We start from the raw sequence: 15,867 nt of genomic DNA, 5'->3' as shown, positions 1-15,867 counted from the left end.
CTCTAAAATCCCTGGAATGCAGAGTTCTTTCCATGGTGATTGTAGTACCATCAATTTTTTACAAGTAAGAACTGATAAGGCTACTAAAGTTTGTAGGAACTATTGCCTAAAAAGTGAAATAATCTTTTGATGTCTCTAAAAATAGGCCCCTCTCTATGAAAGTCTGTGGATTGCTGATCCTAAGATTAAAACACTAATGTGTATCTGTTAAAGGATAAGCCTCTCTTTTCTTACAGTCAGAAGACATTGAATCATTGATTCCAAAAGGATTGTCAGAATTTACAAAACAGCAAATTCGCTATATTCTGCAGGTGAGATGGAGTTAAGAATGCCTGTGAATTCACAACTAAAAAAGCGCTGGCTTAGGATGTTTCCTTTAATTAATAACAGAAAGGTTTAAATAAAAATCCTGTTTCACAACAGTTGATTACATTTTGATTAAACAAGGGCTGAATTATAGTTTGGTCAGACCATCAAAGACTAGTATTGAATGACTAACATTCAGGAAATTGTTATCAAAATATTATTCCCAAAGAATGCCCTTATTCTCTCCTCGCTGCTGTAGCACAAACTGACTCTAACTTACAGACTTCGCCCTCCTCTTCTCCATTCTACTTTCTACACCTCCCTACCCTACCCCTGGCAGATGGAAAGGTCATTTCATTGATTTTCCTGAATTGTGGAAAGTTAGAGACCACTGCAGCAATATATTCCCCTACACTGAAAGGGAGAGACAGATCAAGATAGATCAAAATAGGTGCTAAAGAATATAGCTAAAAAGAAGAGTGTATGTGTTTGCAAGAAGAGATTCTAAAGATAATCTAGTTTTGTCTAGTGAGGCAAATTTCTAAGTTTGTTATTTGATCTCAAGCTTTTATTGATCATTCACATATTGGACCTGGCATCTTATCTGTGCAACTTAAGTGAAATATAAGTGTGTATTATAAACAGACAGTGGTATAGGGAACACTTATGCTCTGCAGAATCTGAATCTTGGCTATAGCCTTTATATTATTTCTGATGGCACGAGGTCCATCCAAAGTGTAATGAAGGCCTGTTTCCTTGAAAAATTGAGAATGTTTGCATCTAAGTTCCTGAGAGACATTAGTCTGTAGTTTTCTTTCTATTCTCTTTGATTCTGGTGTCAGGATAATTTAGCTTCATGAAATGAATTGGGAAATGTCTCTTCTATTTTCCGGAAGAAACTGTATAAGGAGTGGTTTTAATCATTCTTGAAACATTTGGTATAATCCTTCAGTGAGAATATCTGGGCATGGATGGCATGCATGTATATTTTTTTAGTTTAAAAAATTCTAAATTCAATTCCTTAATAGTTACAGATCTATTCAAATGATCTGTTTCATATTGGATGAGTTGTGATAGCCCATCTTTCTCAAGGAGGTAGTCCATTTCATCTAAATTGTCAAATTTTTATGTGTATTCATAGTATTTCCTGACTATCCTTTTCACATCTGCAGGGTCTGTTTTCTTCTCTCCTATTTAATTTCTGACACTAGTGATTTGTGTCTTCTGTTTTTGTTGTTAGTTTTGTTGGAGGTTTATCAATTTCATTGATTTTTTTGAAAAAACTATATTTTAGTTTTATTGATCTCTATTCTTTCCATTTACATTTCCATTGATTTTTTTATTTTTTCCTCTTATCTATATTATTTCCTTCCTTTGCTTGCTTTTGTTTATTTTGCTTTTCTTTGTCTAGTTTCCTCATATGGGAATTTAGATGATTAATTTCACACCTTTTATATTTTCTAATGTAAGCATTTAGTGCTATAAATATCCTCGCAGCATAGCTTTAGTGTGCCCCACAAGTTATGATATGTATTTTCATTTTCATTCAATTTTATGTATTTTTATCTCCTTTTATTATCTGTTTTGAATGGTGGATTATTAATGTTTAGAAGTGTATTGTTTAGTTTCCAAGTGTGTAGAGATTTTCCTATTGTCATTCTGTTATTCATTTCTAGTTTGATTCCACAATGGTAAGAAAATATACTTGATATGAGATGAATTTTCTTGAAACAGTTAAGTTTAGTTTTATAGTCAAGGATACGGTCTATTTTGGGTATATGTTCCATGGGAACATGAAAGGAACATGTATCTGTCATTGGATAAGGTATTCTGTAAATGCTGATTACATCCTTTGGTTGATGATATTGTTGAATTGTTATATTCTCTTGCTCATTTTCTGTTAAGTAGTTCTATCAGTTGCTGAGAAAGGAGTGTAAAAGTGTTTAGTTGTAGCTGTGGATTTGTCTGTTTCTCCTTTCCATTCTATTAGTTTTTGTTTGATATGTTTTGCAACTCTTTTGTTTGGTGCATAGACATTTAGGAAAGCTATATCTTCTTGGTGGATTGACTCGTATTCTGTAATGTCCCTCTGTGTCCCTGGTAATTTTCTTTGCTCTAAAGTCATTTTTTTTTCTTTTCTTTATTTTATTTTTTAAAGTATAAATTTATTTATTTTAATTGGAGGTTAATTACTTTACAATATTGTATTGGTTTTACCATATGTCAATATGAATCCACCACAGGTATACATGTGTTCCCCATCTTGAACCCCCCTCCCTCCTCCCTCCCTGTACCATCCCTCTGGGTCATCCCAGTGCACCAGCCCCAAGCGTCCAGTATCATGAATCAAACCTGGACTGGCAACTCATTTCATATATGATATTATACATGTTTCAATGCCATTCTCCCAAATCTCCCCACCCTCTCCTTCTCCCACAGAGTCCAAAAGACTGTTCTATACATCTGTGTCTATAAAGTCATTTTTATCTAATGTCAATATAGCCCTCCTGCTTTTCTTTTTTTTTTTCCTCCTGCTTTCTTTTAAGGCTTGCATGATATATCTTTTACTTTCATCATATATATATATATTTTAAATTTCATTATCTTTGAAATGAGTTTCTTGTAGAAAATACATAGGTTATGTTTTTTTTTTTTTTTTTATCACTCTGTCAAGTCAATCTCTATCTTTTAACTGGTGTGTTTAGATCAAGTTGTAATTATTGGTATGTTAGGGCTAGACCTGCCATTGTGTTTTCTGTTCATTCTGTCTTTTGTTTCTTTGTTTTCTTTGTCTTGTTTTCATGTAGATTACTTAAGTGTATTTTAGAATTCCATTTTGACTTATCTCTAGTGCTTTTGAGTGTGTCATTTTGTATGACTTTTTTAGTGGTCACTATATTATATATCCATAACTTATCCCCATGTATTCAGTTCAGTTCAGTTGCTCAGTCGTATCTGACTCTTTGTGACCCCATGAATCACAGCACGCCAGGCCTCCCTGTCCATCACAAACTACCGGAGTTCACTCAGACTCACATCCATCAAGTTAGTGATGCCATCCAGCCATCTCATCCTCTGTAGTCCCCTTCTCCTCCTGCCCCCAATCCCTCCCAGCATCAGAGTCTTTTCTAATGAGTCAACTCTTTGCATGAGGTGGTCAAAGTACTGGAGTTTCAGCTTTAGCATCATTCCTTCCAAAGAAATCCCAGGGCTGATTTCCTTCAGAATGGACTGGTTGGATCTCCTTGCAGTCTAAGGGACTCTCAAGAGTCTTCTCCAACACCACAGTTCAAAAACATCAATTCTTCGGTGCTCAGCTTTCTTCACAGTCCAACTCTCACATCCATACATGACCACAGGAAAAACCATAGCCTTGACTAGATGGACCACTGTTGGCAAAGTAATGTCTCTGCTTTTCAATATGCTATCCAAGTTGGTCATAACTTTTCTTCCAAGGAGTAAGCGTCTTTTAATTTCATGGCTGCAGTCACCATCTGCAGTGATTTTGGGGCCAAAAAAAAAAAAAAAGTCTGCCACTGTTTCCACTGTTTTCCCATCTATTTCCCATGAAGTGATGGGACCAGATGCCATGATCTTCGTTTTCTGAATGTTGAGTTTTAAGCCAACTTTTTCACTCTCCTCTTTCACCTTCATCAAGAGGCTTTTTAGTTCCTCTTCACTTTCTGCGATAAGGGTGGTGTCATCTGTATATCTGAGGTTATTGATATTTCTCCCGGCAATCTTGTTTCCAGCTTGTGCTTCTTCCAGCCCAGCTTTTCTCATAATGTACTCTGCATATAAGTTAAATAAGCAGTGTTACAATATACAGCCTTGACGTACTCCTTTTCCTATTTGGAACCGGTCTGTCGTTCCATGTCCAGTTCTAACTGTTGCTTCCTGACCTGCATACAGATTTCTCAAGAGGCAGATCAGGTGGTCTGGTATTCCCATCTCTTTCAGAATTTTCCACAGTTTATTGTGATCCACACAATCAAAGGTTTTGGCAGTCAACAAAGCAGAAGTAGATGTTTTTCTGGAACTCTCTTGCTTTTTGGATGATCCAGCAGATGTTGGCAATTTGATCTCTGGTTCCTCTGCCTTTTCTAAAACCAGCTTGAGCATCTGGAAGTTCACGGTTCACATATTGCTGAAGCCTGGCTTGGAGAATTTTGAGCATTACTTTACTAGCGTGTGAGATGAATGCAATTGTGCGGTAGTTTGAGCTTTCTTTGGCATTGTCTTTCTTTGGAATTGGAATGAAAACTGACCTTTTCCAGTCCTGTGGCCACTGCTGAGTTTTCCAAATTTGCAACATTTTATTGGTATCAGTTAACTACATAAAGTTTTTCTTCTTTCATCTTTCTTTTAGCCTCCATATTTATGACTTTTAAAGTATTTTCTCTAAGTACATTGAAAGCCACGTCAAACATTATAATTTTTATGGCTTGAATCATCAAATTTAATTTTGAAAATGCAAAAAAGGAAGGAAAACCTACTGTATTTACCCATATTTTTGCTTACTGTGTTACTTCTTCCCTCTTGATAGTCCAAGTGATTGAAAGTCACTCAGTCGTGTCTGACTCTTTGCAACCCCATGGACTGTATGTAGCCTGCCAGGTTCCTCAGTCCATGGAATTCTCCAGGCCACAATACTGGAGTAGGTAGCTGATCCCTTCTCCAGGGGATCTTTCCAAGCCAGGGATCGAACCCAGGTCTCCCACATTGCAGGTGGATTCTTTGCCATCTGAGCCACCAGGGTCCAAATTCCTTCTATCTTTTCCTTTCTCTTCAGAAAACTTCCTTCAACCATTCTTTTAGTATAGGTCTGCTAGTGAAAAATTATTTTTCTTTTCATCTAAAACTGTGATTTCCCCCTCATTCCTAAAGGTTTTTTTTTTTTTTTTTCCTCCATTGGATACAGAATTTTTAGTTGGCAATTCTCTTGTTTCATCACTTAAAAAACATTCTGGCTTCTATGGTTTCTCATGAGAAATCGACTGTCATTGGAATTGCTATTCCCAATAGTTAAGGTTTCTTTGCTGCTGTTAAGATTTTAAAATTTATCTTCAGTTTTAACCAGTTTGGCTGATAAGTCCAGGAATGGATTTCTTTGGATTTATCCTGCTTGAGGTTTTCTCAACTTCTTGAATGTGTATGTTTGGTTTTTTGCTAATTTGGAGGCATTTTCAGCCATTATTTTTTCATATACTTTTACAGCTTCACCTTCTTTCTTTTCCCCTTCTAGGATTCTGATGACATAAATGTTAGATATATGTTATACTCCCATTGGACATTGAGGCTCTGTTCAATCTTCTAATCTATTCTCTCTCTGATGTTCAGAATTAAGTATTTTTTTGTTGTTCTATCTTCAAGTTCACTTATTCTTTGCTGTATCTTTTCCATTATGCTTTTTAGTCCATCCATTGAGCTTTTTTTTTTTTTAATATATTTAAGTTATTGCCCGTTTAGGTTCTAAAATTTCCATTTAGTTACTCTTAATTTGTTTTCTCAGATTTTCAGTTGTGTTGCTGAGACTTTCTATTTTTTGTTATAAATCTTTGCAAATTCTTATTGAAACATTTTTAAGATGGCTATTTTAAAATCCTTGTCAGATATTTCTAACATTTTTGGTATTTTGATGTTGGCATGTATTAACTCTTTTTTATCAAGTTGAGATTTTCCTGTTTTAAGAATAAGTGATTTTTTTATTGACACCTGGAGATTTTGATTATGTTATGACTTCTTATTTTGATCAAATCTTCTTTTGTAGCAGGCCTCCTCTGATACTGAGAAACAGAGGAAGTGGGGCGACTGCTTATTACTGCCAGGTGGGAATGAAAGTCCAGGTTCCCTACTCTGCTTCTGTTGACATTGGTTGGGGGAGTATCTCATTGTTCTTCCTGGGCAGGGATAAGGAATTGTAGGTTCCTACTGATAACACCCTGGTTTGGATGGGAAAGAGTGTTGTGGTAATGTTCCCCTCTTGGCCTCTACAGACACTGTAAGGTGAGTAGCTTCACTTCTGTTGGACAATGATGAGTCTTGACTCTTCACTGAAAGTGAAAGTGAGGTCGCTCAGTCATGTCCAACTCTTTTCGACTCCAATGGACTGTAGCCTATCAGGCTCCTCCGTCCATGGGATTTTCCAGGCAAGAGTGCTGGAGTGGATTGCCATTTCCTTCTCCAGGGGATCTTCTCAACCCAGGAATCGAACCCAGGTCTCCCACATTGCAAGCAGACGCTTTACTGTCTGAGTCACCAAGAATTCGCTAATTCCAATTAGGTGACTAAGCAGGGAGACTGAAGGAGAGATAGTCTAATTTCCCTTCTTGGCTTTTAATGCTTTGGGTAGAGTAGAATATAGTTGCATTTTTTTTCTGTGATGTTTGGCTGAAGTAGAGTGGTTATTATCTAAATGCTATCTGCCTTGCTAGGCTGCCCTTTTTATGGTCCTTTGGCTAGAGAGAGCAGGCTTTCCTAGGGACTTTTTTTGTCCATATCTCTGGTGTTCTTGGGTTACTGATTTCCCCAACATTGCTCTGATAAATGAAGCAAAAAGAAAGCCTAGGAAATCACTTCTATATTTTTCCATAGCTCAATGTTCTAAACCAGACTTCATTCTTTTTTTCACCTTTCAGAGTCTTTTTATGTATGTTTTATACATAAATTCCAGGGCTTTCAGTTATACTTAGCAAAAAGAATAGAGAAAAGCATTTGTGCTCCATCCACTCAAAAACAGAAGTTGCCTGTTTTAAAATCATTTTTCTCTGAAGAAATGAGTTTAACCTAGTGAAAGGATTTTTCTCCCTCTTTAAAATTTGAGATATTTTTATATTTCAAGCTGAAACTTAATTTTTATTATATTATTCTCAACTCAGCCAAAATCAATTCATTTGGCAGCACACTTAGGGAGATGCAACTTATTATTTGAAGATTGACTGTCTCATCTTTTTTAATCTTTAGAGAAAAAAAGTAAATTTGAGAATTTGCTGATATATTTCTATCATGAAAAAGGTGATACTTCATCATGGAAAAAAGAGACCCTTTTCAAATAACATAGCTATGATCTCTTCAGGAATATTCCTTGGATTACTTATGCATGTTATTGACCAAATGCCCTGCATCACTATTCTAATATTGCCATATTAAAAATGAAGTTGTGAATAAGTTTGCTTGTAGAGCAGAAAAATTAGATTACTATTACTTACATTGCCTGTTTTAAATGCTAGTAAAAATAAATCATCAATCGTTTTCTTCCCCCAGATGAGGGATATGTCTGCTAAATCTCTCCGACTCGTGCTGTCCACATTCAGCAACATACGGGAAGAGCTTGGACATCTTCAGAATGACTTGACAGTAACATTTATTTTGATTTTTCTTTCCAAAGATTTTCTAGTTCTTAGCTTCCTAACATATAAATCAAAGCATTCAGTCTGCCTTTTAAAAATGTAATACAATAATATTGTGCTCACCCAGATATAGTTATTTTCTTGCAACAGTTAATTGGGGTTGGAGGAGAGAAGTAAAGAGCTGTCCAGTGTGAAAATGAAAGAAACTTGGGTGCACACTTATTATTTAGTTTACCACTAAGGTAATTTAATGCTTAAAGCCAGGGAGTAGTTTGTAAAATTAGAATAATCTGACTCATTGATTGGGAACTTCCCCTTTTCTGTAATAATAAAGCATACTTTGAAGTTTTTTTGAATGCTTGAAAACTTCCAAGAACTAACATTTTCTGATTTCTATTTTAATTGGTGTTTTTCATGACATCAGCTAGTTATATTCAGAAGACTTTCCATACAGTGAATTACTCCTTGAGGACTTTGGAGTGGGGTTTTTTGTTTTTGGGTTCTGATGAATACATTCAGACTCTTAATTTGAAAATTCACAACCTGCTGGGATTAACAAGGAGTCTTTGTGGATGTAAGAAAAAAATGTTAAATAATCAGAAGGTTCTGCTTCATTGCACTTAGGATTCATCAATTCATCAAAATGTCTATCAATGCAGGTTTTAAAGTTTCAGTCATTTTGTATCCCATATTTTGATTAGCTTTTAGAATTCCATTTTATTAAACAACTGCAAATGAAATAAGTGCTTATTTAAACATTTCAATGAAAACAGATCTTTGTATTATGTAACTGTTGACAAGTTTCTGTAATTCTGAGTCATAACAAATAATTTTGGTTCTAGTCACTGGAAAATGATAAGATAAGACTTGAGAAAGACTTGGCATTCAAAGAAACTCAAATAAAAGAGTATGAAGAACTCTTGGCATCAGTGAGAGCTGATAATCGCCAACAGCAGGTAATTGACATTTTCATTGATAATAAATTAGATTGATAGTTTTTCATATGCACAGTTAGCACACTGGATTTATGAGATATAATCCAATTAAAATATGATGAAATAATTTGTTCATATGAGAATTGAGAGGCCTTGGGTATTTCCAGTTACTGAAGTCCTGTCAGAAAAAAAAAAAAAAATATATATATATATATATATTAATATATATATATATATAATATATATCTCTCTTAAGTATTTTAGATATGAAGTATAAACAATTCACAATTTTCTATGCTGTTAGGTGACAAAAACTGTATAAATATTGAATATCTAAGTTCAATCATTTGGTCTACTAGTGTATTGCTAAAAAGGTTTTTGTAGATCTTAACACGTTTGTGCAATGAGTAATTGAATGAATGAACTCTAAAAGTTTTCTATAGATATCTGAGCAGAGATGATTCTTTGGAAATCATAGTAAATCTCTAGGGCTGATCCACTCCTAAAATTTGCTCCTGTGACAATCCCACATTTTGATTGAGTTTCCAATTGTTACATAATCAGGCATAGGGTTATTTTGGTACCTACTGGAAGGTAGGTTATCATATTGCCAAGGAGTAGCAAGAGTTTGCTAAATTGGTACACTGAAAATTCATCTAATCTCGATTCCTTCTCACTCAAGAAGGTAAGTGAGAGTAATATCTTTCATAGCTGACTTAACTTACCATTTAAGGATAAATATATAAGCAAACTGGGCATGGAAAAATATTTGCTTTGTTTCATTGAATTAATCAACTAAAAGCACTCTCTCCTAAAAAGTAAAATCCATTTGTCTTATTTATTATGTATTCTTTACAGCAAGGATGTCAAGACTCCACCTCAAAATGCCAAGCATTGGAAGAACACAATCTCTCTCTTCGACATACGCTGTCAGACGTAGAATATAGACTAAAAGAGTTGGAATACTGTAAGCGTAATTTAGAGCAAGAGAATAAAAATCTGAGAATACAGGTATTCAAATTTTGTTTTAAGCATGTGCTATTGCCTTAATTATACCATTGGTTATATATACATCTATGTGCTGTGCTAAGTTGCTACAGTCATGTCTGACTCTTTGCGACTCTATAGACCATAGTCCCCCAGGCTCCTCTGTCCATGGGATTCTCCAGACAAGAATACTGAAGTGGATTGCCATGCCCTCCTCCAAGGGATCCTCCTGACCCAGGGATTGAACCTGTGTCTTTTAGCCTGCACTGGCAGGCGGGTTCTTTACTACTAGTGCCACCTGGGAAGCCCATATGTGTGTGTGTGTGTGTGTGTGTGTGTGTTTGTGTGTGTGTATCCAATTCAATGCGAGAAAACACATAGACTGCTTTCTCATGATTTCACATGCAGTTATGTCTTAACTCACTGCCATTTCAGCTGTATAATGAACTTCCAAAAAAATCCATCTGATTGTTTCAATGTTTTGTTTAATTATGTGTTTTTTATCTATCAATGTTTTGTAATATCATATGCATTTCCTTCATAACAGTCTAATTACAGAAAATTATTTTGCCTTGTGTAGGTTTCTGAGACTTGCACAGGCCCAATGCTGCAGGCTAAAATGGATGAGATTGGCAACCATTACATGGAAATGGTAAAAAACTTAAGAATGGAGAAAGACAGAGAGATCTGCAAACTAAGGGTATGTAGATCCTACACTGCATAAATGTACAGGTCAGCACAGACTTTCTAATAAGATAATGTTATTTTCAAGTTTAAAGCTACAAACAAAAATCAACTGAAGGTAGACTGATAGGAGTATGTTGTAGAACTTTTTGTTAAATACGTATCATTGTGTAAAGAATACTGTTAAATTGTTTTTTTTTTTTTTAATTTAGCTTCATCTTTTCTAGGAAAGAAAAAATGTTAAGTTGGGGTTGTTGGTTTTTTAATTTTGATTAATTTATTTGGTGATGGGGGAGAGGGAACATTTTATGATCCTACCTGAAGTTTGCTCTATGCAGGCAAGAATAACTTTCAAGATTGTCCAGTGAAGCCACATTTGAATTCATAAAAATCTTTCTTTGACTTTGAGGGGTGATACATAGCAAGAGCTTTGTCAAGTGCAAGGATAAAACTGTTGAATTATGTACCTGTAATTGGCATCAAAATCAAAGTGATATTTGTGAGAATAATTGTACATTGCCTTATTTTGTCATTCTAGGTCAAATTGACTAACCCTTAAGTTACTGATACAATTACAATAGTAATTACAATTACTAATTGTAGTTATATAACTCAAATATTTTAATATAAAAATTGACCACATAGTTTTTTTTTTTGCAAATATAATGTATAGTCTTTACCAAAAATCAAAATGAAACAAAATAGAATTTGTTCAAAAGGAAATCAACTTTTCTTGCAGATTTCGTCCACTGGTTTCTTTTCCATCAGAATGTTACTAATAACACTTTAACATAACAGTCATCTGTGCATATATAATACAGTAAAGAAGGAAATGAACAGGATTTGGAGTCAGAAGACCTGTCATGGAGTTGCAGCTGTGTTGCTTACTAGCTGTTGCTCCTTTGTATGATTTAACATCTCTGGACCTCATTTACCTGTTTTGTAAATAAGGTTTATAATAACACTTATCTCAGAGGGCTGCTATGAGCACTGAGAGAAGTTATGCAGGAGGAATATGTTGTTAAGTGCAAATCATGATATAATATTAGTTACTGACTTTTCCTTAATTAGTATTTGAAGGAATATAAAGTACCTGTTTTCTTAGCTTTATTTTAATTCTGTTGCCTAGGATTTTTACTTACATAATGCCTAAGCCTAAATAGTAAAGTCAACTTTAAAAAGTGAGAAATTCCTAATTGGTATTTCAATTTGTATTCAACATTTATAAAACTTCAAATGTTTATAACTATTGGTATTTTACTCTTCATTTCATAACTAGCTTTATGACTTTCTGCCACTTAACCTCTTTGGAACTCAGTTATCCATTTTGTTAAATGAGAATTATAATAGTTCTAAGTTCTTTTTAAATCCTTAGACTCAATTAAATCAGTACCAAAAAGATGTTTCAAGAAGAGAAGGAAGCTGCAATGATTTTCAATTCAAGATTCATGAACTGACAAGTTTGCTGGAAGAGAAAGATTCCCTTATAAAGCGTCAGTCAGAGGTAACAGAGAAGGGGTCAAGGTGGAGAGGAACCATACAACTCAGCCATGTGGGATAAATAATTTCCACAAACTAAGAAAAGACATATTTCCAAGACTTAATTTATTCATAAAGAAGAATGTGAATGACTATGAAGAAGTAAAAGGCTCTATTTCAGGAGAAATAATTCAAAGGAAAGATAGAATTGAAGCAAAAAATATTATGCTTTTAATATTTTTAAAATGTTGATTTTCTACTTCATTAGCAATGAAACTTCCAATAAGACTGAGTTTCTTCAGTAAGGGACTTTGTTATATTCCTTTCTACGAGTATAGTATATAGCCCAAGTTCTGTTATAAAATAGGTACTGAAGGAACAAAGTATCCAAAATAGTGGTTAATATCATATTGCTGTTATTGAACAAATGGTACTTGTAGTAATGTTCAGTAATAGATTATCTTTTAGGAAACAATATCTGTTCCCATATTGCAGTTTCAATGCTTTTCTGCTATAGTTATACTTTTTAATCTTTTGCCACAGAAATTTTCACATATTCACCTTGAGAATCATGCCCATTCTATCTCATGTTATCCCTTAAGTACAGAAATCCTATACCAGTTAGTGGATTCTTGCAGAGACTTATAATGTAACTTAATTAGGTATCATGAAGCAAGATTATATGGAATTCAACAAGTAGGATTGGAATATTCTTACCTCAAGGCTAAAAAGGAAGGGAAAAATTATTCTTAGAACCTTGTTAAATGATCAGAAATACCTCTTACCTCATGTTTGTACTGTTTTCAAATGGTTATATTGTCTTTTATTTCTAAGGAACTCTCGAAGTTAAGACAAGAAATATATTCATCTCATAACCAACCCTCCAGTGGTGGAAGGACAACTATTACAACTAAAAAGTAATGTTATTTTTAATGAAATTTGGATATGATTTTGGTTATGTTATAATCCAAGTTGTAGCATGTTTACTTGATATATACACCCCTAGACAGAATTTGATGTTTTCTGCTGGCCAGTAATTCTACTGAGGAATGAATGTTCACAAAAAGATGATAAAATTCAACAGCACACTTTCACTGTATTTATAATGCATTAAATACAATGAAAGTAAAAAGCAAATAATTCATTGTTTAACCAACCATATTAGTCAGGACTCTTTCAGTTGTACATGCCAGAAACGCAGCTTAAACTGGGAATTGGTTAATCCACTTAACTGGGATTGCTTGTTGTCCAAATGGATTTGTGTGATCAAAATATGTCTTCAGAAATCTGTCTTTATCTTTTGGCTCTGTTCTTTCCTGCATAGACATCATTATTCTTAGGCAGCATCTCTTCTTATGTAATCAATATGACCATAACTTACATTGCAAAATCAAATAGAAAGTGACTCTTTATGAATACATTCAGCAACAATCAACTTTGGATATTTCATAAAAATGGAATAATGCAAAATGTAATCTTTGGAAACCGAAATCTTTCTCTTTGCATGTTTTCAAGATTCATCTGTGGTTTAGCATGTGTCAGTATTTCATTGATTTTTGTTACTAAATAGTATTCCATTTTATGGATGTATATACCATTTTATTTATCCATTCATCAATTGATGGAAATTTGGGCTGTTTTCAGTTTTGAACAATGCTATTGTAAATATCTGTGTTCAAATTTGTGTATAAATATGTGTTCATTTCTTTTAAGTATATACCTAGGAGTAGAATTGCTGAGCACATAGTAACTCTGTTTAACTTTTTGGAGAACTCCTAAATTTTTCCAAAGCAGCTGCACCACTTTATACCTGTTAGCATTTGCCTTATATATTGAGTTGCTCCTATATTGGGTGCATAAATATATACAATTGTTATGTCTTCTTGGATTGATCCCTTGATCATTTTGTAGTGTTCTTCCTTGTCTCTTGTAACAGTCTTTATTTTAAAGTCTATTTTGTCTGATATGAATGTTGCTACTCCAGCTTTCTTTTGATTTCCATTTTCATGGACCATTTTTTTCTACTCCCTCACTTTCAGTCTGTATGTGTCCCTAGGTATGAGGTGAGTCTCTTGTAGACAGTATATACATGGGTCTTGTTTTTGTATCCATTCAGTCAGTCTATGTCTTTTGGTTGGAGCATTTAATCCATTTACATCTAAGGTAATTATCAACTTTTATGTTCCTATTGATATTTTATAAATTGTTTTGGGTTTGTTTTGTAGGTCTTTTCTCCCTTCCTTTCCTCTTTTGTTCTCTTCTCTTGTGTTTCTTGCCTAGAAAGTTTCCTTTAGCATTTGTTGCAAAGCTGGTTTGGTGGTGCTGAATTCTTTTAGCTTTTGTTTGTCTGTGAAGCTTTTGATTTCTCTGTTGGGTCTGAATCAGACCCTTTCTGGGTAGAGTATTCTTGGTTGTAGGTTTTTTCCCCCTTTCATTACAAATATATCCTGCCACTCTCTTCTGGCCTGCAGAGTTTCTGCTGAAAAATCTGCTGATAACCTTATGGGGATTCCTTTATATGTCGTTTGTTACTTTCACCTTGTTTATTTGAATATTTTTTCTTTGTATTTAATTTCTGTTTGTTTGATTAATATGTGTCTCGGTGTGTTCTTCCTTGGGTGTATCCCATATGTGACTCTGCACTTCCTGGGCTTGGGTGACTATGTCCTGTCCCATGTTAGGGAAGTTTTCAACTATAATCTCTTCCAATATTTTCTCAGGCCCTTTCTCTTTTTCTTCCAGAACCCTTTTAATTCAAATGTCAGTGCATTTAATGTTGTCCCAAATGTCTCTGAGACTGTCCTAATTTCTTTTCATTCTTTTTTCTTTGCTTTGTGGCAGAGATTTTCACCATTCTGTCTTCCAGGTCACTTATCTGTTTTTACACCTCAGTTACTCTGCTATTTTTTCCTTCCAGTGTATTTATTTCAGTTCTTGTCTTGTTCATCTATGTTTATTTGTTTTTTAGTTCTTCTAGGTCTTTGGTAAACATTTTTTGCATCTTCTTGATCTCTGCCCCCATTCTTTTTCCGAGATCTTGGGACATCTTTACTATCATTATTACTCCAAATTCTATTTTAGATAGATTGCTTGTCTCCTCTTCATTTAGTTGTTTTTGTAGAAGTTTATCTTGCTTCTTCATCTGTAACATATTTCTTTGTCATCTCATTTTGTCACTTACTGTTTATGGTCTCCTTCCGACAGTCTGCATGATCATGGTTCCTCTTGCTTCTGGTGTCTGCTTCCTTGTGGGTGAGGTTGGTCCAGAGGCTTGTTCCATTATCCCCTTGATAGGGTGATCAGAGCTTGCCCTACATGTTGCGTGTCCTAGATATTGCTATTTGGTTGTCACTGCCCTGTCAGGGGTGGGGTCTCTTCCCTAGTTGTCAGAGTAGAGACCCCCAGATCTGTTTCTTAGCTGTGTTTCTGATCTGTGGTATAGGATAGATAGGATTGAAGCACTCCCACTGGGAGAGAAGCCACTGAGTATTCCTCCTCTGGAGGTGTTCACCTGTCAATGTGCTCTGTTGTGTCCCCTTTTGCCTGAGCTTACAAAGTACAATATTGTTGGTGGTGTTCTTGGTCCCACCTTAACTGTGGGCATGCAAGCAACTGGCCCTGGTGACTCTTAGGCATTGTTTTCATCAGGCCATTGGCTCAGATCCACTGAAGTCAGGTCCTAGGACTGCATCAGCTATGCACCTGGACCCACCATGGGAACTACAGAGGCAGCTCATATTCTGGTCTGCCCCAACCTTCACATGTACATGCCCACAAAGCCCACAGCTGCTAAGTTAGACCCCTCCCAGCTACAAGAACACTTGTCCTTTCAGATGTTTCACATGCACTGAATTTAGGAAGCTATCAGTGGAGATGTAACTGAAGTTTTCACAGCTGCTAAGAGAGATTTCACCACTTCTTCCTTAGTCACACATCCCCTGGTTTCAGCCCCTTTGGGCAGATTTCCTAGTAGGGGGAGCTATCTGTGTCCTCCTAGGACAGCATAGGCAGGTCCTGACTCCCACTGATGGATTTTCTAGAGAAGCAAGTTTACCTATACGCTCCCAGGACAATGGGACAGCTCCTGGAACTCACTCATGGATTTCCTAGTAGCAAGAGCTATCCAT

At 35.2% G+C, this 15,867-nt stretch overlaps 1 protein-coding gene across 1 annotated transcript in view; it reads left to right on the top strand.

Moving 5' to 3' along the window:
- The window catches only part of POF1B (POF1B, actin binding protein), a 100,287-nt gene that overhangs the window by 76,350 nt on the left and 8,070 nt on the right, over positions 1-15,867 (top strand). Inside the window, 7 exon segments of the mRNA XM_027534638.1 lie at positions 237-311; positions 7,570-7,662; positions 8,498-8,611; positions 9,449-9,601; positions 10,158-10,277; positions 11,637-11,765; positions 12,575-12,657. Of these exon segments, the coding sequence (XP_027390439.1) occupies positions 237-311; positions 7,570-7,662; positions 8,498-8,611; positions 9,449-9,601; positions 10,158-10,277; positions 11,637-11,765; positions 12,575-12,657 (767 nt within the window).

This window comes from Bos indicus x Bos taurus, chromosome X (genome assembly GCF_003369695.1).
Source record: "Bos indicus x Bos taurus breed Angus x Brahman F1 hybrid chromosome X, Bos_hybrid_MaternalHap_v2.0, whole genome shotgun sequence".
NCBI classification, from domain to species: domain Eukaryota; kingdom Metazoa; phylum Chordata; class Mammalia; order Artiodactyla; family Bovidae; genus Bos; species Bos indicus x Bos taurus.
Note: the sequence above shows the minus strand (reverse complement) of the source record. Positions and strands in the feature narration are given on the sequence as shown.